The sequence below is a fragment of the Chelon labrosus genome, assembly GCF_963514085.1.
Source record: "Chelon labrosus genome assembly, chromosome: 20".
NCBI lineage: Eukaryota > Metazoa > Chordata > Actinopteri > Mugiliformes > Mugilidae > Chelon > Chelon labrosus.
Genome location: NC_140353.1, coordinates 10,208,956 through 10,224,921, shown reverse-complemented (window position 1 = coordinate 10,224,921; position 15,966 = coordinate 10,208,956). Strand labels below are relative to the sequence as shown.

The 15,966-nt window shown below is 44.7% G+C and overlaps 1 protein-coding gene across 6 annotated transcripts in view; it reads right to left on the bottom strand.

Moving 5' to 3' along the window:
- The window catches only part of qkia (QKI, KH domain containing, RNA binding a), a 66,277-nt gene extending 50,553 nt beyond the window's left edge, over positions 1-15,724 (bottom strand). For 3 of the 6 annotated variants that reach the window (XM_084569582.1, XM_084569581.1, XM_084569579.1), the window contains exon 1: positions 15,259-15,720. In XM_084569582.1, the coding sequence (XP_084425708.1) occupies positions 15,259-15,403 (145 nt within the window). In that variant the 5' untranslated portion in view covers positions 15,404-15,720. Of the gene's footprint in view, positions 1-15,258 lie in introns of all 6 variants that reach the window. The other 3 variants (XM_084569580.1, XM_084569583.1, XM_084569584.1) reach the window with 2 other exon arrangements.
- Positions 15,725-15,966: the final 242 nt, after the last annotated feature.

Genomic DNA, 15,966 nt, shown 5'->3' with positions numbered 1-15,966 from the left:
ACAAAGCAAACAGACAAGAACCAAATGAAGGGCAGAGCTTAAGGTGGAGTCGAGAAACAAGCCTGGGACAAAGAGGGACTGAATACATTACTTTCAGTGTCTAAATGTTTCAGACGGTGCCATAAACATCAAGGGAAGACGCCACATTACACAACAGAATGTCTTCACATACAAATAGGTCTTGTAAAACAAAAGTTGACGTTTGATTTGGGACAACAGTCAACTTGACGTGCCTAGCTCTAGCAGAGACAGGTGCAGCGGTTGTCCTGGAAAATGTGTCTCAAAAGTAGGCCATGTTAACTGAAGCTTGAGAAGCAGTATTAACGCCAATACTGAGATCATGATAATCTGTAATGCGAAATTGTCAAACAGCTGTCAAGTGGCTGAGAAATACAACGTTATGGAAAGATGGCAATTTCACAAAGGGGGACAGTTTAAAAAAATGTTAACACGAGAAAGAAAAAAGAAATCCTATTGTGGTGTGAGTGTTAGTACCCGTCTAAAAAAAATAAAATAAAATATGAAAGGACAGAATGGTGATTACTGCAGCCATTACTCTGAAGTTGCACAAACATTTCATCCATTGTTTAATGCAGATGGTCTGGGCTGATAAACTGCAAGAGAAAAAAAGACAGCCACCCATTTTTTCTATAATTTTTCTATGCTGCTATATTTTATTGTAAAACTCAATTAAAAAATTATTTATTGGTATAATTTTTATTCGTTGTATTTGTTTAGGGTGACAATGCGTTTTAATGTCCCGATATCAGTCTTGGAAAGGCCGGACGCTCCTATCCTAGGCTCTTACATCAGGGCTGTCTTTGTTCAAGGCCAATAAAGCATTTCCTGTAAGAGACAGGTCATCTTTTGCAATGTTTTGGGATATTTCAAATGAATTGATGCCACGTTAAACACTTCTTTAACTATTAGACTTAAAGTGGCATCATTCTCCAAATTATACAGAACTCATATCTGGCTTTATTACGAGGGTGAATCATTTACACGATCCCTAATAGAGATGTAGCACAACTCTATCCTCTCTCCCACCACCATGCTACGCCAGCCTGCAGCTTAAAAGTTAAATGAGTGTTTCAGACAGTATCTGCAGAGCTATTAGGACATCAGTCTAAAATTAGAAAAAGGGATCATCACATTTGATGATGTGGAACTGCTTTATGGGGCTGTGTGTTGGTGGGGGGGCAAGCTGGCAGCTCAATGAGCCATGGGAGTGGCAGTTTTGTGCACTCGGTGGGGTCTGCCACAGAGTGACGTGAAGCTGGCAGGGAGGGCTGGCTCAATATCGAACCATAATGGCTTACTCTTAATGGCTGCCGCGAGGGGCTAAAGTTCATTACTCTCTGCGTGGAGGGGGGGAAGGGGGGCTTTGATACGGTGAAACTTGTATGGGCATGCACACTCCCACACTTACACTTGAGGGAGGCACCCCAAGGGGAGTAAGCAAGGTAGAAAGCTACAGTTTTCACACAGATACAAGTCTCTTACAGGAAACTCTTTTAGCATTAGTGCGGTAGTTAACAGAAAATAAGCTCTTCTCCGAGTACCTTCGTAATGCTGCTAATTATTCAGCAATTGTTGAAAAAAAAAAAAAAAAAAAAAAAAAGGGAGTTCTCTGCTAATACTTCCTCTCTCCTCGGCTCACCTTTTAAAAGCAGCCCAATACGCCAGCTCAGCTGAAAAAAGCCAACCTAATGCACACAAATGCAGACTCAGGCTCCTTCTAAAATACCAAGCAAATATAGGCCATTTTATTGCTGCTTTTGCCATCTAAAGGGGGGAGCGATATGTAGCGTTAAATTGGAAGCCGCAGCAATACTCATTTAACAAGCTGGCTTTAAGAGAGAAGCCTCGTGAGCTGAAATGGTTTCACAAATTGAGGATATACACTGTTTTATTTATTTACTTATTTATTTTTAGCCAAGTTACAACACAAGGGAAAAGTGCATCTTAACTTCCATGAGCTATAACCTGTATCAGAGCATTTGCAAGCACACCACAAAGGCTGCTACCTTCTGACGGGAGAACGGCAGAAATTGGTGGGTTAATTAGTATGAACACAAACACACGACAAACTACAGAGCATGTGTGCGAAAAGCAGATTGCTGCTGCTTCTTCCGCATCTTGTGGGAACTAATTTCATGGTCTTTACCTGCTTGTGAAGTCAAGCAGACAAACTGCGCGGTGCTACTCAAGGACCGGCGTCCAAGTCTATACAGCTCTACTTAGTGTTTTACCCAATGTGTGCGCAGTACACGGGCACCTAGAAACACAACCGTTTAGTATAAACACACTACTACAAGCAGACACACACAATACAGAGGATGCTACATAAGATGAAGGACAGGATGCATGCTTAGAGCTCAACAAGTTGTGAGAGTATGAGATAAGGTGTGAGAAGAATAACAGGATGAAGAGTGAGGAAGCATCCTGATGGGGTCTGTGTACGAGCAGCGGATTCAAACGGTCCTTGACCCCATTTTGTGTTGGCTGTTGCCGTGGAACCGTGTCTTCTAATCGCTGGAAAAGGGGGTATCCTTTTCCTTTCTAACTATGTGAGGGGACTTAAAGCATTTCCTCTGAGTAGCCAGTCCGACTCTGGTTAGGAAATAACACTATACCTCAAGGAGACAGCCAGAGAGGTGGGCAGAATAACTGGGAGTGTAAACTATAGACCCCCCACTTAGAGAATCTAAAAACGCTAACCACTGTTCATTTCTTTAAACACATCCAAACTGTGTGTGTACACGCAGCTTCCTCCTCTGTCATGCAACAATGGCAGGAAAGGTCCAGCTGTCAGAAGAGGAAACAGGAGAGGAAGAGGGTGGAAGGAAAAGGCTCCGACTGTCAATGTGACTACAGAAGATAACATGCACTGTGCTTCCCGTCCCCACCCCTGTAACTAAGGAGACCACGGTGCACACAACCAATGGCGACGATGGGAAGGAGGAGGGAGGACAATTTGTCTTACTCCCCTACATCAGTAAAAAAAAAATAAACGTGATTTTGTGATTCAATCTTAATCCGAGTTGTTTTTCCCCTAAAGGGATCATTTCCACATGCTTCCAAATTCTTCTAAAAATACTCCACACAAATCACAACAAAAAAATTAACGTAGAGGGGGTTCAGTGGAAGGTGGCTTGCATTCAGGTGCTCACGTCCGTCCGAGTCAAACATTGCGAAATGGCAACACACAGGCAGGAAAAGACGGGAGCTGCATTTTAACTGTAAACCTTGGGCAAATCCTTATATCAACTGTGACTACTGATTTTTGGCAAGGAACAGATGGGAGCAGCAGGAGCCTGCCAAAAGAGCAGTATTGAGAATGTCAAACAGATTTAAAAAATAAAAATCTCTTTATTTAATATATGTTTCGGTAGGTGGGGGGGTGGGGGGGGGGGGGGGTGGTGGCTGAATTAATGCCAACCGCATGCCTTTCACTTCCTCTTTATCTGGGAATGAGGTCAGTAGATTACGACATGAAGGCGGCGATGCCAAAAAACAAACAATGTGAAGGCTAACGGCCTAAAAAGCGTGCTACGTTTCGCTTCCCCCCCACCCCCCGTCTAAAGTTCAAGGGAGGAGAGAGATAATTTAACGGGATGAAAAGATGAAGTGTCACTTGCTGAAAATTGATTTGTTCAAAATGATGATAAATCTTCGCATGTCAAAGCAGGTGTGCAAGGTGCCATCTGTCAGATAACAATGGCTATGATTTAATAATGGCAGACACTTGCTTTGAAAATTGTTACGATAGGATGCACACAGCAGCACAATCACTCCTCTTTTTTATAAATCTAATAACATATGTAGAAAATGACAATCTAAAACTTTTAAAATGATCACGAAGTTGACTCCGTCTCATTAGAAGATACACCAAAAGACGTCTGGACTCGACTGGGTGTACCGAACGCCCCCACTGCAAGAAACCACTAATACATTCAGGCGTGCACTTATATTCTCAACAACCCCTGGGAAGGACGCGAGTTAAGAACACAGGAAGACAAACAGGTCACATCGCAAAGTGTATACGTGTTGTGTCTGTGTATTTCAGCTTGTTTCATCCCAAGGCATAGGGCCTGCTGGGGCTTGTTGCTACCATCTTAAGTTCCAGTCCAACAGCCACTCAGTCGCTGTCCCAGGGTGTGACAACACACAGACTCACATCACAGCTGTTGTTGTGTCTTCGCGCCAGCTCTTCATTGTCTTCGCAGCCTGACAGGCCATTTTTTTCCAGGATCTGAGTTGTACCACTTCAAACGCCTACTCGTGTTCAATACAAATTGGACGCACAAGAAAAACGTGTTAAATGTCCGGATGCCTGTGTGAACGGTCCAGGAATGGACAGTGCGAGTGTTAAATAGTCATAGGTCAAACCGGTGCACACAGATCGTCTTTGAAGAAAGAGACGTGGCACAGTTTTGAGATGTTATTTGATGCATTCTTGATATTAAGTTTGCTTATCTTAAAGAATGCTATCAGCAGATCATGAGACGACTTGCTCTTTGGTCGTGCATTTGTTTTGTCTGGTTGTCTGGACCTGAACATCAACCAGTTCATCTGTTTTGTCTGTCATGTTACCCTTTGAAAAAAAAAAAAAAGATGTTGGAGGGGGCATAACAGCTGTGCCAGAGTGTTATAATGGGATGAGAGGGATAAGGGGGGAAAGAGAGGAGTCTTCTAGCTGACTCAACTGTCATTAACTAAGCTTCCACTATGCTTAAGCCTTTAAACATCGATCTTCCTCAAAGCGCTTGGGTGTGAGGGCTTAACAAATCTGAAACTGCATATACATGTGCACAATTACCGCCAGCGGGTGCAGGCATGTTTTCCCCTACCGACCGACCGATGTTTTTGAGTCTGGCAGTGAGTGAGTGGAGAGCCGAGTGTATACTAGCGTTCCTGAGCACAGACAGTCAAGCGCTGGGCTGATGCAAACCGACAGACCACGTTGCAGGCCTTTAATGTCACCACTGGTCCTCACATGAAAGAGGCAATGTAGCCCCAAGGCTGGATTTTTTTTTGCCACACATACTCTCATATGAATAGAGAGGGAAGCGGCAAAGGAGAAAACAAATGGAAGCAGAGAGGGGGGAGAAAACAAATCTGAAGAACGAAAGAAGAGATGAGAGAACAGAAAGACCGAGAGGGGAAAAGAGGGTGATGGGAGCTGTGGAGTCACTCTGCTAAAATAAATAGGTGAAAAGACAAAGCCAGGAAAAATGAGTCATTCCCTTGGGAGAACAGATTCTGATTTTCTCCGTTGGAAAACACTGACAACAATGGAACATTCCTCACGTCAAGCACTACATTTTCAAAATGGAAGGCAACATAACATAAACAAGAGGGATTCATGTACATGTTTAAGACACAAAGGGAGAAATAAGAGGGGGAAAGAGTATGTGTATGTGCATGTCTGATGTGCAGACAGAGAAGGATTGCACATGGTGATGAAGGAGGAGGAGTGGAGCTAGAACCAAGGCCTGGTTCATCAAATGTGTCAGACACTCAATAAAAATAAGGATGCAGGAAGAACACCCATCACAAACAACCTAAACTCACGTCAGATAAAAACTCTCCAGGAAAGCAGAGGAGGGGAGATCAGAGGGCGGGTAGAACAGGGAGCTGAGGAGAAGGATTAGAGGGGACAGACAGAGACAAGTCCATCTCCTGGCAGACTATTCTTCACCTTAAGGTGTCAACAACAGCTGGCACTTTGGCCCCTTGCTCATGCCCACCCTGTCTCACCTACAGTTGTCTACACACTACCCATCCCCCAGCTGGCATTAATCTTCAGTTCCCTTACAGGCCATTAATGGTTTACAAAAAAAAAAAACCTTGACTTTTCGACCAAACACATTTCATGCACTCAGAAACATGTCCAAATCTAGTCATACTCCTACAACCGTCTCTAAAAAAACAAAAATCACAGTGCTTCAATGTCAATGAGCTTGCCCTGGCACGTCCAGGAGAAAATACAGAATATACACCAGGCAAACAGGAGCAGCGTAATCTTATCTAAGATGATAATAAAGCAGCACTTGTAAGACATTTATAGGCAAGATACCTTCGTAATGACACTGAGCCAAGATAAACGGAAGTTAAAACCAAGGTGTAAGCCAAAGAGCTGTCTTTTAAACGTCAAACTACACTGTGCCACTTATTTAACCGCATTTCCATATTGAATGCATGAGTGGCTAAAGTTTATAGTACGTTCAACATCCAGCAAAGATAATCAGCCACGGGGTTAAATGACATGCAGAAATTCATCACAATGTCGCGGGCTTGTTTGACAGATAGCACTTGTGCGCGTACTTCTGTGTGAACTGGTAGGAATGTCCCAGTGTGTGCGTCTGGTCCCATTAAAGCACAAAAAGCTATTGTGCATGATTTGCTGAGGGGAAGAAGTGAGAGACACAGGGGTGGCGTGTGGAGCGGAGGGAGGGGTCACTGACCTTTCTCATAACCAACCAGATGACCTCATTCACAGCACATAGGAATCCTGTGTCTCCCCCCCACTCACTCTCACCATCCTCCCCTCTCGCGCTCTCTGCAGCTTTTTTTTTGTCGCTTTCAGCGAACACAATCAATCAACTGAGCAGAGGGGACGAGGCTCATGCTCACTAACCCTTTCATATAAGCAAGCCATTCTTTCCTGCCAGTTATCTTCCTATGCTGCACACAGAGTTACAGAGGCTCATTGTTTAACCAATTAAACTCTAATCATACAAAACCACCTATTGTGTCTGCTCTGTAATCTCCTCCCAACCACTGCACTGATAAGGACACACAGACTTAAGCCTCGCCATAAACAGACAAGCTGCAACAAACTCAGGACAAACACGAAAAAAAAAACAAAAAAAAACTGGTTCGTTTACAGTCGCACAACGCAAACTTCATTCATGGGTGGCTGGGCTGGGTGCATCGCACATGTGCATACATTATGCTAAATCACGTTTTATATTACAGCACAAGACAGTAGGGCACACAGCCAGTGTAAAACACAACTGTGCAACACATGTAATTTGAGTTAGACTCGACAGTCGCTATGTGTGATTTCAAGCAACTGCGACGTTGCTGAATAGGTTCAGGATGCGGTGAAATGAGTGAGTGATTGACCGCGAGGTGGGCTGGAGTCTGCTGTATAGAATGAGCTCTTCTATTAACACCTTTAACAGGGTTCACTATGCGAATAGAAAAAGGGTTTCAGCATGATTGCGTCCAAGGATCCCGTCCGCCCCCCTCTGCTACCATGCTTCTACTTAACACGTGACATATTGTGATCAAACCTGTTTTCCTTGTCTTTTAAAACAAACTTTACTTTACTTTACAAGGCTATAAAGCACCACAGGCAACCCACACAAAGGTCAGCTCTGCAAAACGTTGCGCAAGTTATTCAAGGGAATACCCAAAAAAATGCACTACTAATTTAGAGAAGCCTTTGTTTTCAGAACATTTAGGGGATTTCTCAAAAGTTGCTGTTTTAAAATGGATTAAAATCTTACTAAAGCCCAACAAAACACAATCCTTTACAGCTTCTGATAATCAATACCAGTACCGTAACCTCCAACAACATCCTTCTTTTGGTCCTTTTGTTATCCTCAGTACTGAAACGCTATCCCACAGCAGCAGTCCAACTCACGCTTGAAAGATTTTCTCACTATATGTCAGTTTTATTCAAAGTGAACCAGACAAATCTAAAAGGACAACAATATCTTTAAAACGAAGCAAAGGAACGTCGTTTTTAGAAAAAGATTTTGCTTTGATCAGAGGAAGGAAATGGAGCATGAAAGAACCCATAACGTTTTGAACTGTATCAAGATAGCAAGAAGCAGAAGCAACAGGGAGTACTGTGAAAGTTAAGGCATGGAGTTTGACATGTACTGAAAAGATGTGTCGAAGCTGTAGAGTTTGGCAATGGTGCGAGTTCCAAGCGCTTCGTATCCGATGGCAGAAACGCTACAGAAGAATCTCACTATCTTCTTGCCACCTCACTTTCTGTGGCCCTTAGGGGAGGTTATGGCAGCACCGCCTGCTCCTGCCAAGCCTCGCAGAAACAACAAGGCCTGCTGAGGGACAGTTAAATTATTCATCTTTGATTTATCGGCCAGCCTGCGACTAGTGAGAAACCAAGGCAAAGGCTGCAGACCCACGGGCAGACTGATCTGCCAGTGAATTCTGATGAGGGTGGGGCAAGTAAACCCCCTTGGACTACAGGGCTGGGATGAGGTGAGGGCTTGAAAATGTTGCAGAGGTAATAAACATTGGTTTACAGATATATATATATATATATATATATATATGCGAGGCTGCAAGGTTTAGGAAAACACTAGTGGATTTAGATATTTTTACACTTCCTGGCAACGGGAATCAAGCTTCCTGTTGCCAGCTGCAAAGCAAAACATCCCTTTAAGTTGCAAATATTTCATCCAACATTTCTAGATATCTAAAGCAAAGTAGAATCCCCTATGCGTCACTGAGGCATTCACATTAAGCTGAGCAGAAACATACTATGAGAGTGTGTGTGGGGAAAACAAACACCAGGCTGGAGGTTAAGTGCTCTGACTGTGCTCCCGGTAAAATTCCTGAGCTTGCTGCCAACGCTCGCTTGCCATTCCTCCTCTGAAAGAAAATGAATGCAGATCGGTGGGCGAGCGAGAGAGGGGAACAGAGTGAGCATTCAGCTGGGTTTTTTTTTTCTCGTCTCCTTTCTTTGATAAAAATGTGGAAGAAAACAGGAAATGGTGACAAATGATGGTGGTATGATTCCTGAGAAGCGTCATTGTTAGCATGTGTTGTGACAGTCCAGAAGACTTAAAAATAAAGACAGAAAGAGAAAGAGCGAGGCAATAAAAGGGGACTACTGTGAGTGAGGCGAGAGGGAAAGCTATTTGAAGCACTCAAAGAATGTAACAGGGTGGGACCGATACTCCTCCTAACTGAGAAATATTACATGTCCTGCTTATCCACACAAATGTGTTACGGGAGGAGGGGGCGGGGGGGAGACACTGGGACGGGATAAGACATGATTCATGATGCAATCTAAATTAGTCAAAAGAAAGCCGAGACAGACCAACCTCTGTGGGAGAGGGCAAAAAGAGAGCAGGCTTCTCTTGTCACCACAGAAAGAAAACAGCTCCCCTCCCTCTCCGTGTCAGTCTGAAGGAAAAACAAACCACTGACTCGCCTTCTTCTCCACAGTACTTTCCTGTCAGAAGCGGGCAAAACTCTGCCTAGATGTTATTGCATCAGATACAAAAGAAATGAAGAAAGCAGATTGTAAAAGCTGACATAACTTGGTTCAAGGGGGAAGGAAGGGGCCGGGGTTTAGGAAAAGGGGAATAAGCAACTGAATTTAATGAAGCGGCGCGCGTCAAGGAGCTGTTTTTACATAATTATTACGACATGCCCTAATACATCTTTCGCTTTAACCCTGCTTGTCATCATCTGGTAAACACACAGGACCATGACTATCTGTTTAACACACAACAGAATTCCTTCAGGGAAAATCCCTGTGCATCTGTTTACTTTATTCTCTGTTCATTTTGATGTTCTGCTTTTAAAGCAGCAGCAGCAAAAAAAAAAAAGAAGAGATTAACTGCTTCTAGTAGTGTGTTGTCTAACAGCCGGGAGTAATATAAGGGAAGACACTTAGTCTTGGCGACAGCCAGCTAGATAGTCAGCCAGGCAGTTGGGGTAGGGTACGAAGACAGGAGGCCAGGCGGAGGCAACAGTGATAAGAAGGCCCCAGCACTCACGGGATTGAGGCCCGAGATAAGAGCCTGGAGCTGTCGCTGGATGACTTTATCATACAGCATCCACAGGGGGAGTGGCCCTGCTGGGACTGGAGCAGGGCCACGGGAGCAGCACGGGTCAGAATGGGGGACTGAAGCTCATGCAGACGCTGCGGTTGGGCTACTGGATAGAAAAGGCTGCTAGGCAGAGTCACACCAGAAGACAGGCAGACATGGCAATGCTGGGTCCTGCTACAAACTTTCCGCCTCACCCTGTCAGACTTACGCCACCAGCTAATTTATTACCAGGGAGGAGAGAGACCGAGAACGAGACCACATGAGGGCAAGAGAGAGGCAGACAAAGAAAGACAGCACAAAGCCTCCAATTCTGCTTTCTCGCTGGTGGCGACGGCTCAGTAAACCAGCTCACAGAATGGCTCCTGGTTAATTAAATTTCAGCTTATAAGTGGTGCTTTGGGAGAGAATGTGGGGGAAAGGGAACGGGTTGGGGTAGGGGGATATAACAGGTTCCCTGCCTGCAACAACAGTCTTGGCCTAACACCCCCCCCAATTCTCCCTTTCTGTCCGTCTCTATCTGTGTCCTCTCACAGCTCTAAGCAGCGTCTCACTTCGCGAGCCGTGTTCAATCTTGTTAGTTGCTAAATTGATTGCATGTCAGAGGTTACTGCAGGTCTAGCATGGCGCAGAGGAACAACGAGGGTCAACATACAGTCGGGAGCGCAGTGCTGCGACAGCACACACGGGCAAGACACAAAAAAAAAAAGGGACAAGTGCGAGATTGACAGGAATACCGAACACGAGGTTAAAAACAAAGCGCAGACATCTAGTATTCTCCCATTTATCACAATCTGTTCTTTAAACAGCTTTTCCCAAAGGACCGTTTCCCTACAAAGGCACCACAGCAGACAGTTTGTCCTCCAAACGCTTGACAGCTCTCCGAGGAATGTCCTGTGAAATTGTGGCACGCAAACAAACAGACAGACAGACAGACGCAAATCTGTACAAGCAAACGGGGGCGATGTATCCAGGAACAAGTGGTACAATGCACATGTTGCGCCCGTCATGTCACGGAACGGACATTTAATCGATTATAAAAAGATAAAAACTGATCCGTCGATTTCATTTTTTCTTCCTTTCATGTAAAAACATGATTTTAAAAAAAGGTTCCTTTAATAAAACAATAGGATTTCCCTCGGCGATGCGTGCCAACAAAATAAAAGCGCCACTAGCATCGCGTACGGTTTACATATTGTGAAGATTGTAAAGAAAATCCCTCGCAGCAGCTGTGCAACAATAACAAAATAGCAGCGCTTGCATGGGTGGGTACAGTGTTTTTCCACAGTGCCAACGCTTTGGTAATTTCCTTTCACTGGTGCCCTTTCTTATTACACGGGATGAAAGCGAGGCCACGGGTGTTGGCTTTTTTTTTTTTTTATTTTAGCTGTGGTGGTTTAGGAATTCAGACTGAACCTAGCGTCTGAATCTAGCTGCTCTCAGGTGCTGCCACTTTTAGCGTGACCCGAGTCTTTCCAATTTTACGGGGTTTTGTGGTGCGTTTGCGATCGGACTTTGCTCAACTGAACCGTTTCTAGACCTCGGGAATGATATGACTGATGAATTTTGTCGTTTAAATGACAAAGCTAAACTCCAAGTACAAATCTTATATTTCAACAAAAAACGTAATCATTCTGAATTTGATATCTTGTCTACCATCGCAATAAATATACATATATACGTAATATAACACTGTAATATTATCATCAAGCTGACTATTTTGCATCCTCGCTAAACACTAATTATACATAGTGATAAATAAATAAATAAATAAATATCCTCCCTTTCTCCTGTGCTCTGCTACCATACAACACTGCCCGCACTAGGGCTACATCTCTAGATGTTATATGGTCCGTCTCCTTCTGCCAAGAGAAAATATAGCAATTTGAAGCAGCTTGTTGGCAGGCAGATCGTAAAAAGAGAAATAAAAAAGCTCCATAGCAGGTGTCACCTCGGGGAGATGAACAACTGCAAACGCAAGGGGATTTCAAAAGGGGGGCCTGTCAATCGGCCAGAGTGACCTTGAGGGACAACGTACATATATCGAGAAAGTAACAGGGGCGTTTTGCGCATGCATGCCACCCGTGCAGGGTGGGAGCAGCCGTCACACACACACACACACACGGGCGGTGTCGACTTTCTTCCAACATGGAAACAGCTGTGTAGACACGCACAGATCTATGGGTGGGTTAGGACGACGTGCAGCTGTCGGAAGGGCGTACTCAAGAGAGACGGACACATTGGGAAAGAGTTTAAAGCGTTCAACGGGGAACTGGTTTTTGTTCTTATTATTAGGTGCAAGCCTGACAAAGGGAGAAGGAATTGTAAGCCCTGACAAACAAACTTTCTCAGAAAAGAAACCCACAATGCATGCAAACATTTCAGCTTAAACTAGACAAGTTTCTTGACAAATTAGGACTGTCCTTAATATTTTTCACTTTTTTTAAAAACTTTTTTTATTTAATGGACTGGTTATGGTTCTACCTCCACCTGAACATCAATAGCCTTTCAAGTAGCAGGAGCTTTCTCCTCGTTGCCTTGACAAGACGTCCACTTTCAACGAGGCTGAAGTCTTCTATACACACACACAGAACACTCGTTCACAAAATTACATATGCTGAACAAAATAGCTTTGACATCAGATGTCATTCACACCACAACAGTGCACGCTGCAGACCGCATTCTTGAGCCTGTCCCGGACGCGTCCACAGCCAACAAAACCAAAACCACAAAAAAGAATACTTGACCAACTCTGAGAGAAATATTGGGCACTCAAATATCAAACAAAACTTAGCATTAAAACATTTTAAAATGACATTTGTGAACTTTTGTACTCATAAAAAAGGAGCACATTAAATAAAATAACACGTTTGAGAGCATTATGGGACAGATTCTTTTCAGTACTGCTGTCCTTCTTGCCCCTTTTAAAGCTAAATAATAAAAAAAAACTACACAGACTGTATTGTATGAGACGTGTCGGGGTTACTTTACACCAGCAGCAGACTGGGAGTGAAAAAAAAACAGAGGTTGGCCCCAAATATCACATCTGAGCTTCATCCCCATCCAAAGGGGGGGAGAGAGAGCAAACCAAACTACCCCTAACAGAAACCCGACAGTCAGACAGGCCTCCTCTGCACCGGGGTGACTTTAATGTCACACACACACGCAATTTCTGGCGGCCCGGGGTAAAGCTTGGGCTGGTGCTGTGGAAATACTTGTAAATCTCAGACATGTGTGACTTAAGATCAGGCGTGACGGGGGATGGGAAGGCTGCAGAAGCAGAAAGGGGAAGATTTTAGCTGTTTTCTGCGCGCGGAGCACCGGATTGAAGCGTGGCACCGGTCCTGCAGCACCAGACCGGTTTCCGAACCAACAAACAAACTCCTAAAGGAAATTAAGAAAAGAGAACGCGTTGCAGAATATGATGTATAATGATTTTCTGTGGGTTATAGGTCCAAATAATAGACACAACTAGTAACTCCAATCTGCACAAACTTTTAAGAAACTCTGGGTTACAGATTTTTAGAAGTAAAAGAAGGTGTGTTATATATTAGATTTTAAAAACTCGCTTTTAACAAACGGCACATGTGTAGATGGGGTTCGCCAACAGCTGCACGGCCGAGCTATTAGAGGAGCAGGAATGAAAAAGAAAACACTGACCCTCCCTTAAAATTAAAAAACACTAACACGCCCAGCACATGCAACAAAGCAGCTATTTTATCAATTTTTTTGCAACGCATTTACTGGCTCTCGAGGGCATCCTCCTGGAAATTTTTTAACCTTATTTGCTCAGACTTCGACGAGACCTGTGCACTGTAATGTTTTAGCAGAGAAATTATACTTGGCGTCTGTGGCGTTCGTTGGGAGGGAGGGAGGGAAAAGAGGCTGGCACCAAAACGACGCTCAGGTTTCAACTCAATTTTAAGTGAGAACGAAGTGTCACACGATGCATTTTATTGTATAGCTTCCTTGTGTTCCTGTGTCTTGTTTGTCAGCCGTGAAGACAGGCAGAAAATCTTTGCAGACCGGTTTAGCAACTACATACTACAGAGCCTACTCATCCAGGCATGCAACCGAAACTACCAAGTATGAGCTGCTCTCTAAGTGCTCTCTAAGTAATAGCCATTTGAATACAGTAGTTTTGTGGATGTATATGTTTTATTTTTTTTATTCACCGTGGTGTCTCAACTCCACACACATTGCATGGGGACAGTCTGCCAGGGGGGCTGTGGCGCTCTCTAGTGTCCCCAGCTCAGTTACATAAAAACCACCAGGTCCAACCTTCCGCTGCTTAAAACCAGATTACGCTATTGATACTATCAACATGAAAAAAAAACGGGGCAAATAATCCGCGTTTATCGTTGCATCTGAGTGTGTGCCAAGATGCAGCGACGGAGCGCAGGAAACCACCAAACAGGCAAATCCTGTCTGGACGGCGCCACCGACAAAAGGGCGACGCAGTTTTTTTTATTTTTTTTTTAAATGGGGGTAAAAAAAAATACGCGACGAGTTCTGCAGAAAGGGAAGGAAATACAATGGAGAACCTCGTCTTGAAGGCGAGTGTTTAAGCAGTAAAAGAGTAAAGAGACATATAAAAACGGAGCTGTGTTTGGTGAAAAAAGTTGCTGAAATCACCCCCCCTCCTCCTCTCTTCTCTTCCACTCCTCCTCCTCCCAGCAGCAGCAGCAACAGCAACTCACTGGCCATTGTTTGGGCAACAAGCAGACACATTCCTCCGTGCTGTTAGACTCGGCCGCTGGGCAACAACTAACGCGACCCCTCGAAGCAATGCACCCAAAGGGGGGGGGGGAAGCGGAAGCAAACACAGCCCTAACACGCCGAGACATGCGACTGAAACCGAGCACTAGGCACATTTATTTATTTATTTATTTATTTATTACACGCGAGAAAGGCGAAGTTGACGCCGCCGTTTGGTTCCTGAAGAGTTCAACGGGAACCCAGACCAGACAGCCAGGCTCGCTAGCTTAAAATGTGGCTAACCCGAGCTAAAACTGTGGAACATGTGGAATCAGGCCCCAACTGAGATTTACCCGCTGTAAAGTGAGCTTTAAAGCTCGTCTGTGGACATTTTTTTATTAACACGAATGTGTCATTCAGGTTTTTTTCTTCCTCTCAGGGGAGTTTGAGAAAGTTTCCACCTCGACAAAACTCTTGACAAGCCCGAAATCTCGCCAAAACAAACTCTAGTTGCTGTTTTTTTTTTTCGTCCTCTGTGGAAGTTTTACCACGCCTGCCATAGTCGGGAATATCGGGGTTGGTTGTGCTAGTGGGTCCCGCTGACGTTAATGCAGCAGGGGTACCCAGCAAAGCCGTACCGACACCGGACTGCGCCGTGGTCACGCTTCGCCCCCCCCTTCCCCTCCTACCTCCCCGTTTCCCCTGGGTCTACCACCACCTCCCCCAACTCACTTACCTTCATCCAAAAGCCTCTCTAGGTGTGTGAAGATGCCGCAGAGATTTGGCAAACTCGTCATGAGCTTTTTCTCGTTTAATAATTGCATCAAATAGTCGGGACTCGGCCTCGGTCGCTCCTTCACTTCGACCTCTCCGACCATCATCTTTGCGGCGAGAGCGGAGAACAAACCACCGCGAAACACGGAATCCTCTTTTGAGAAGAAAAAAAAAAAAAAGAGAAAGAGAGACGAAAAACGGAAAAGGGAAAATTAAAAAAAAAAAAAAAAAAAAAAAAAAAAACTTGCGGCTCCAATCCCTCGCTTCCCTCCTCCTTGTGAGCAGAAGACTGTGTAAAAACCCCCCTAAAATTCAGGTTTGGTTCGTTCTTGTTGTCGGAGTGGAGAGGGGGCAAAAAAGAAACCGTTATCTCCCTTCCAGAGACTCGTGCGCCGTACTCTCCTCTACGCCGTGTGCGCTCGGGGACGTTCGATTCCACCACTGTAGGCGCGAGACACAGTTCCACCGGAAAGGGTCCGTCCTCCTCAACGCTTATTGGCCAGAGCGGCTTTCAGGGGACTAATCGGAGAACCAACGAGCGCTCGGCTTTGAGTTAAAGGGGCGGGGCCTGAGGGCCGTCGGAATGATTGACAGATGTCTGGGCCAATGGCGTGCAGTGCGCAGGAATGCACAAAATGCCCCTCAAGTGTTGTCAACAGACTAGCACAAA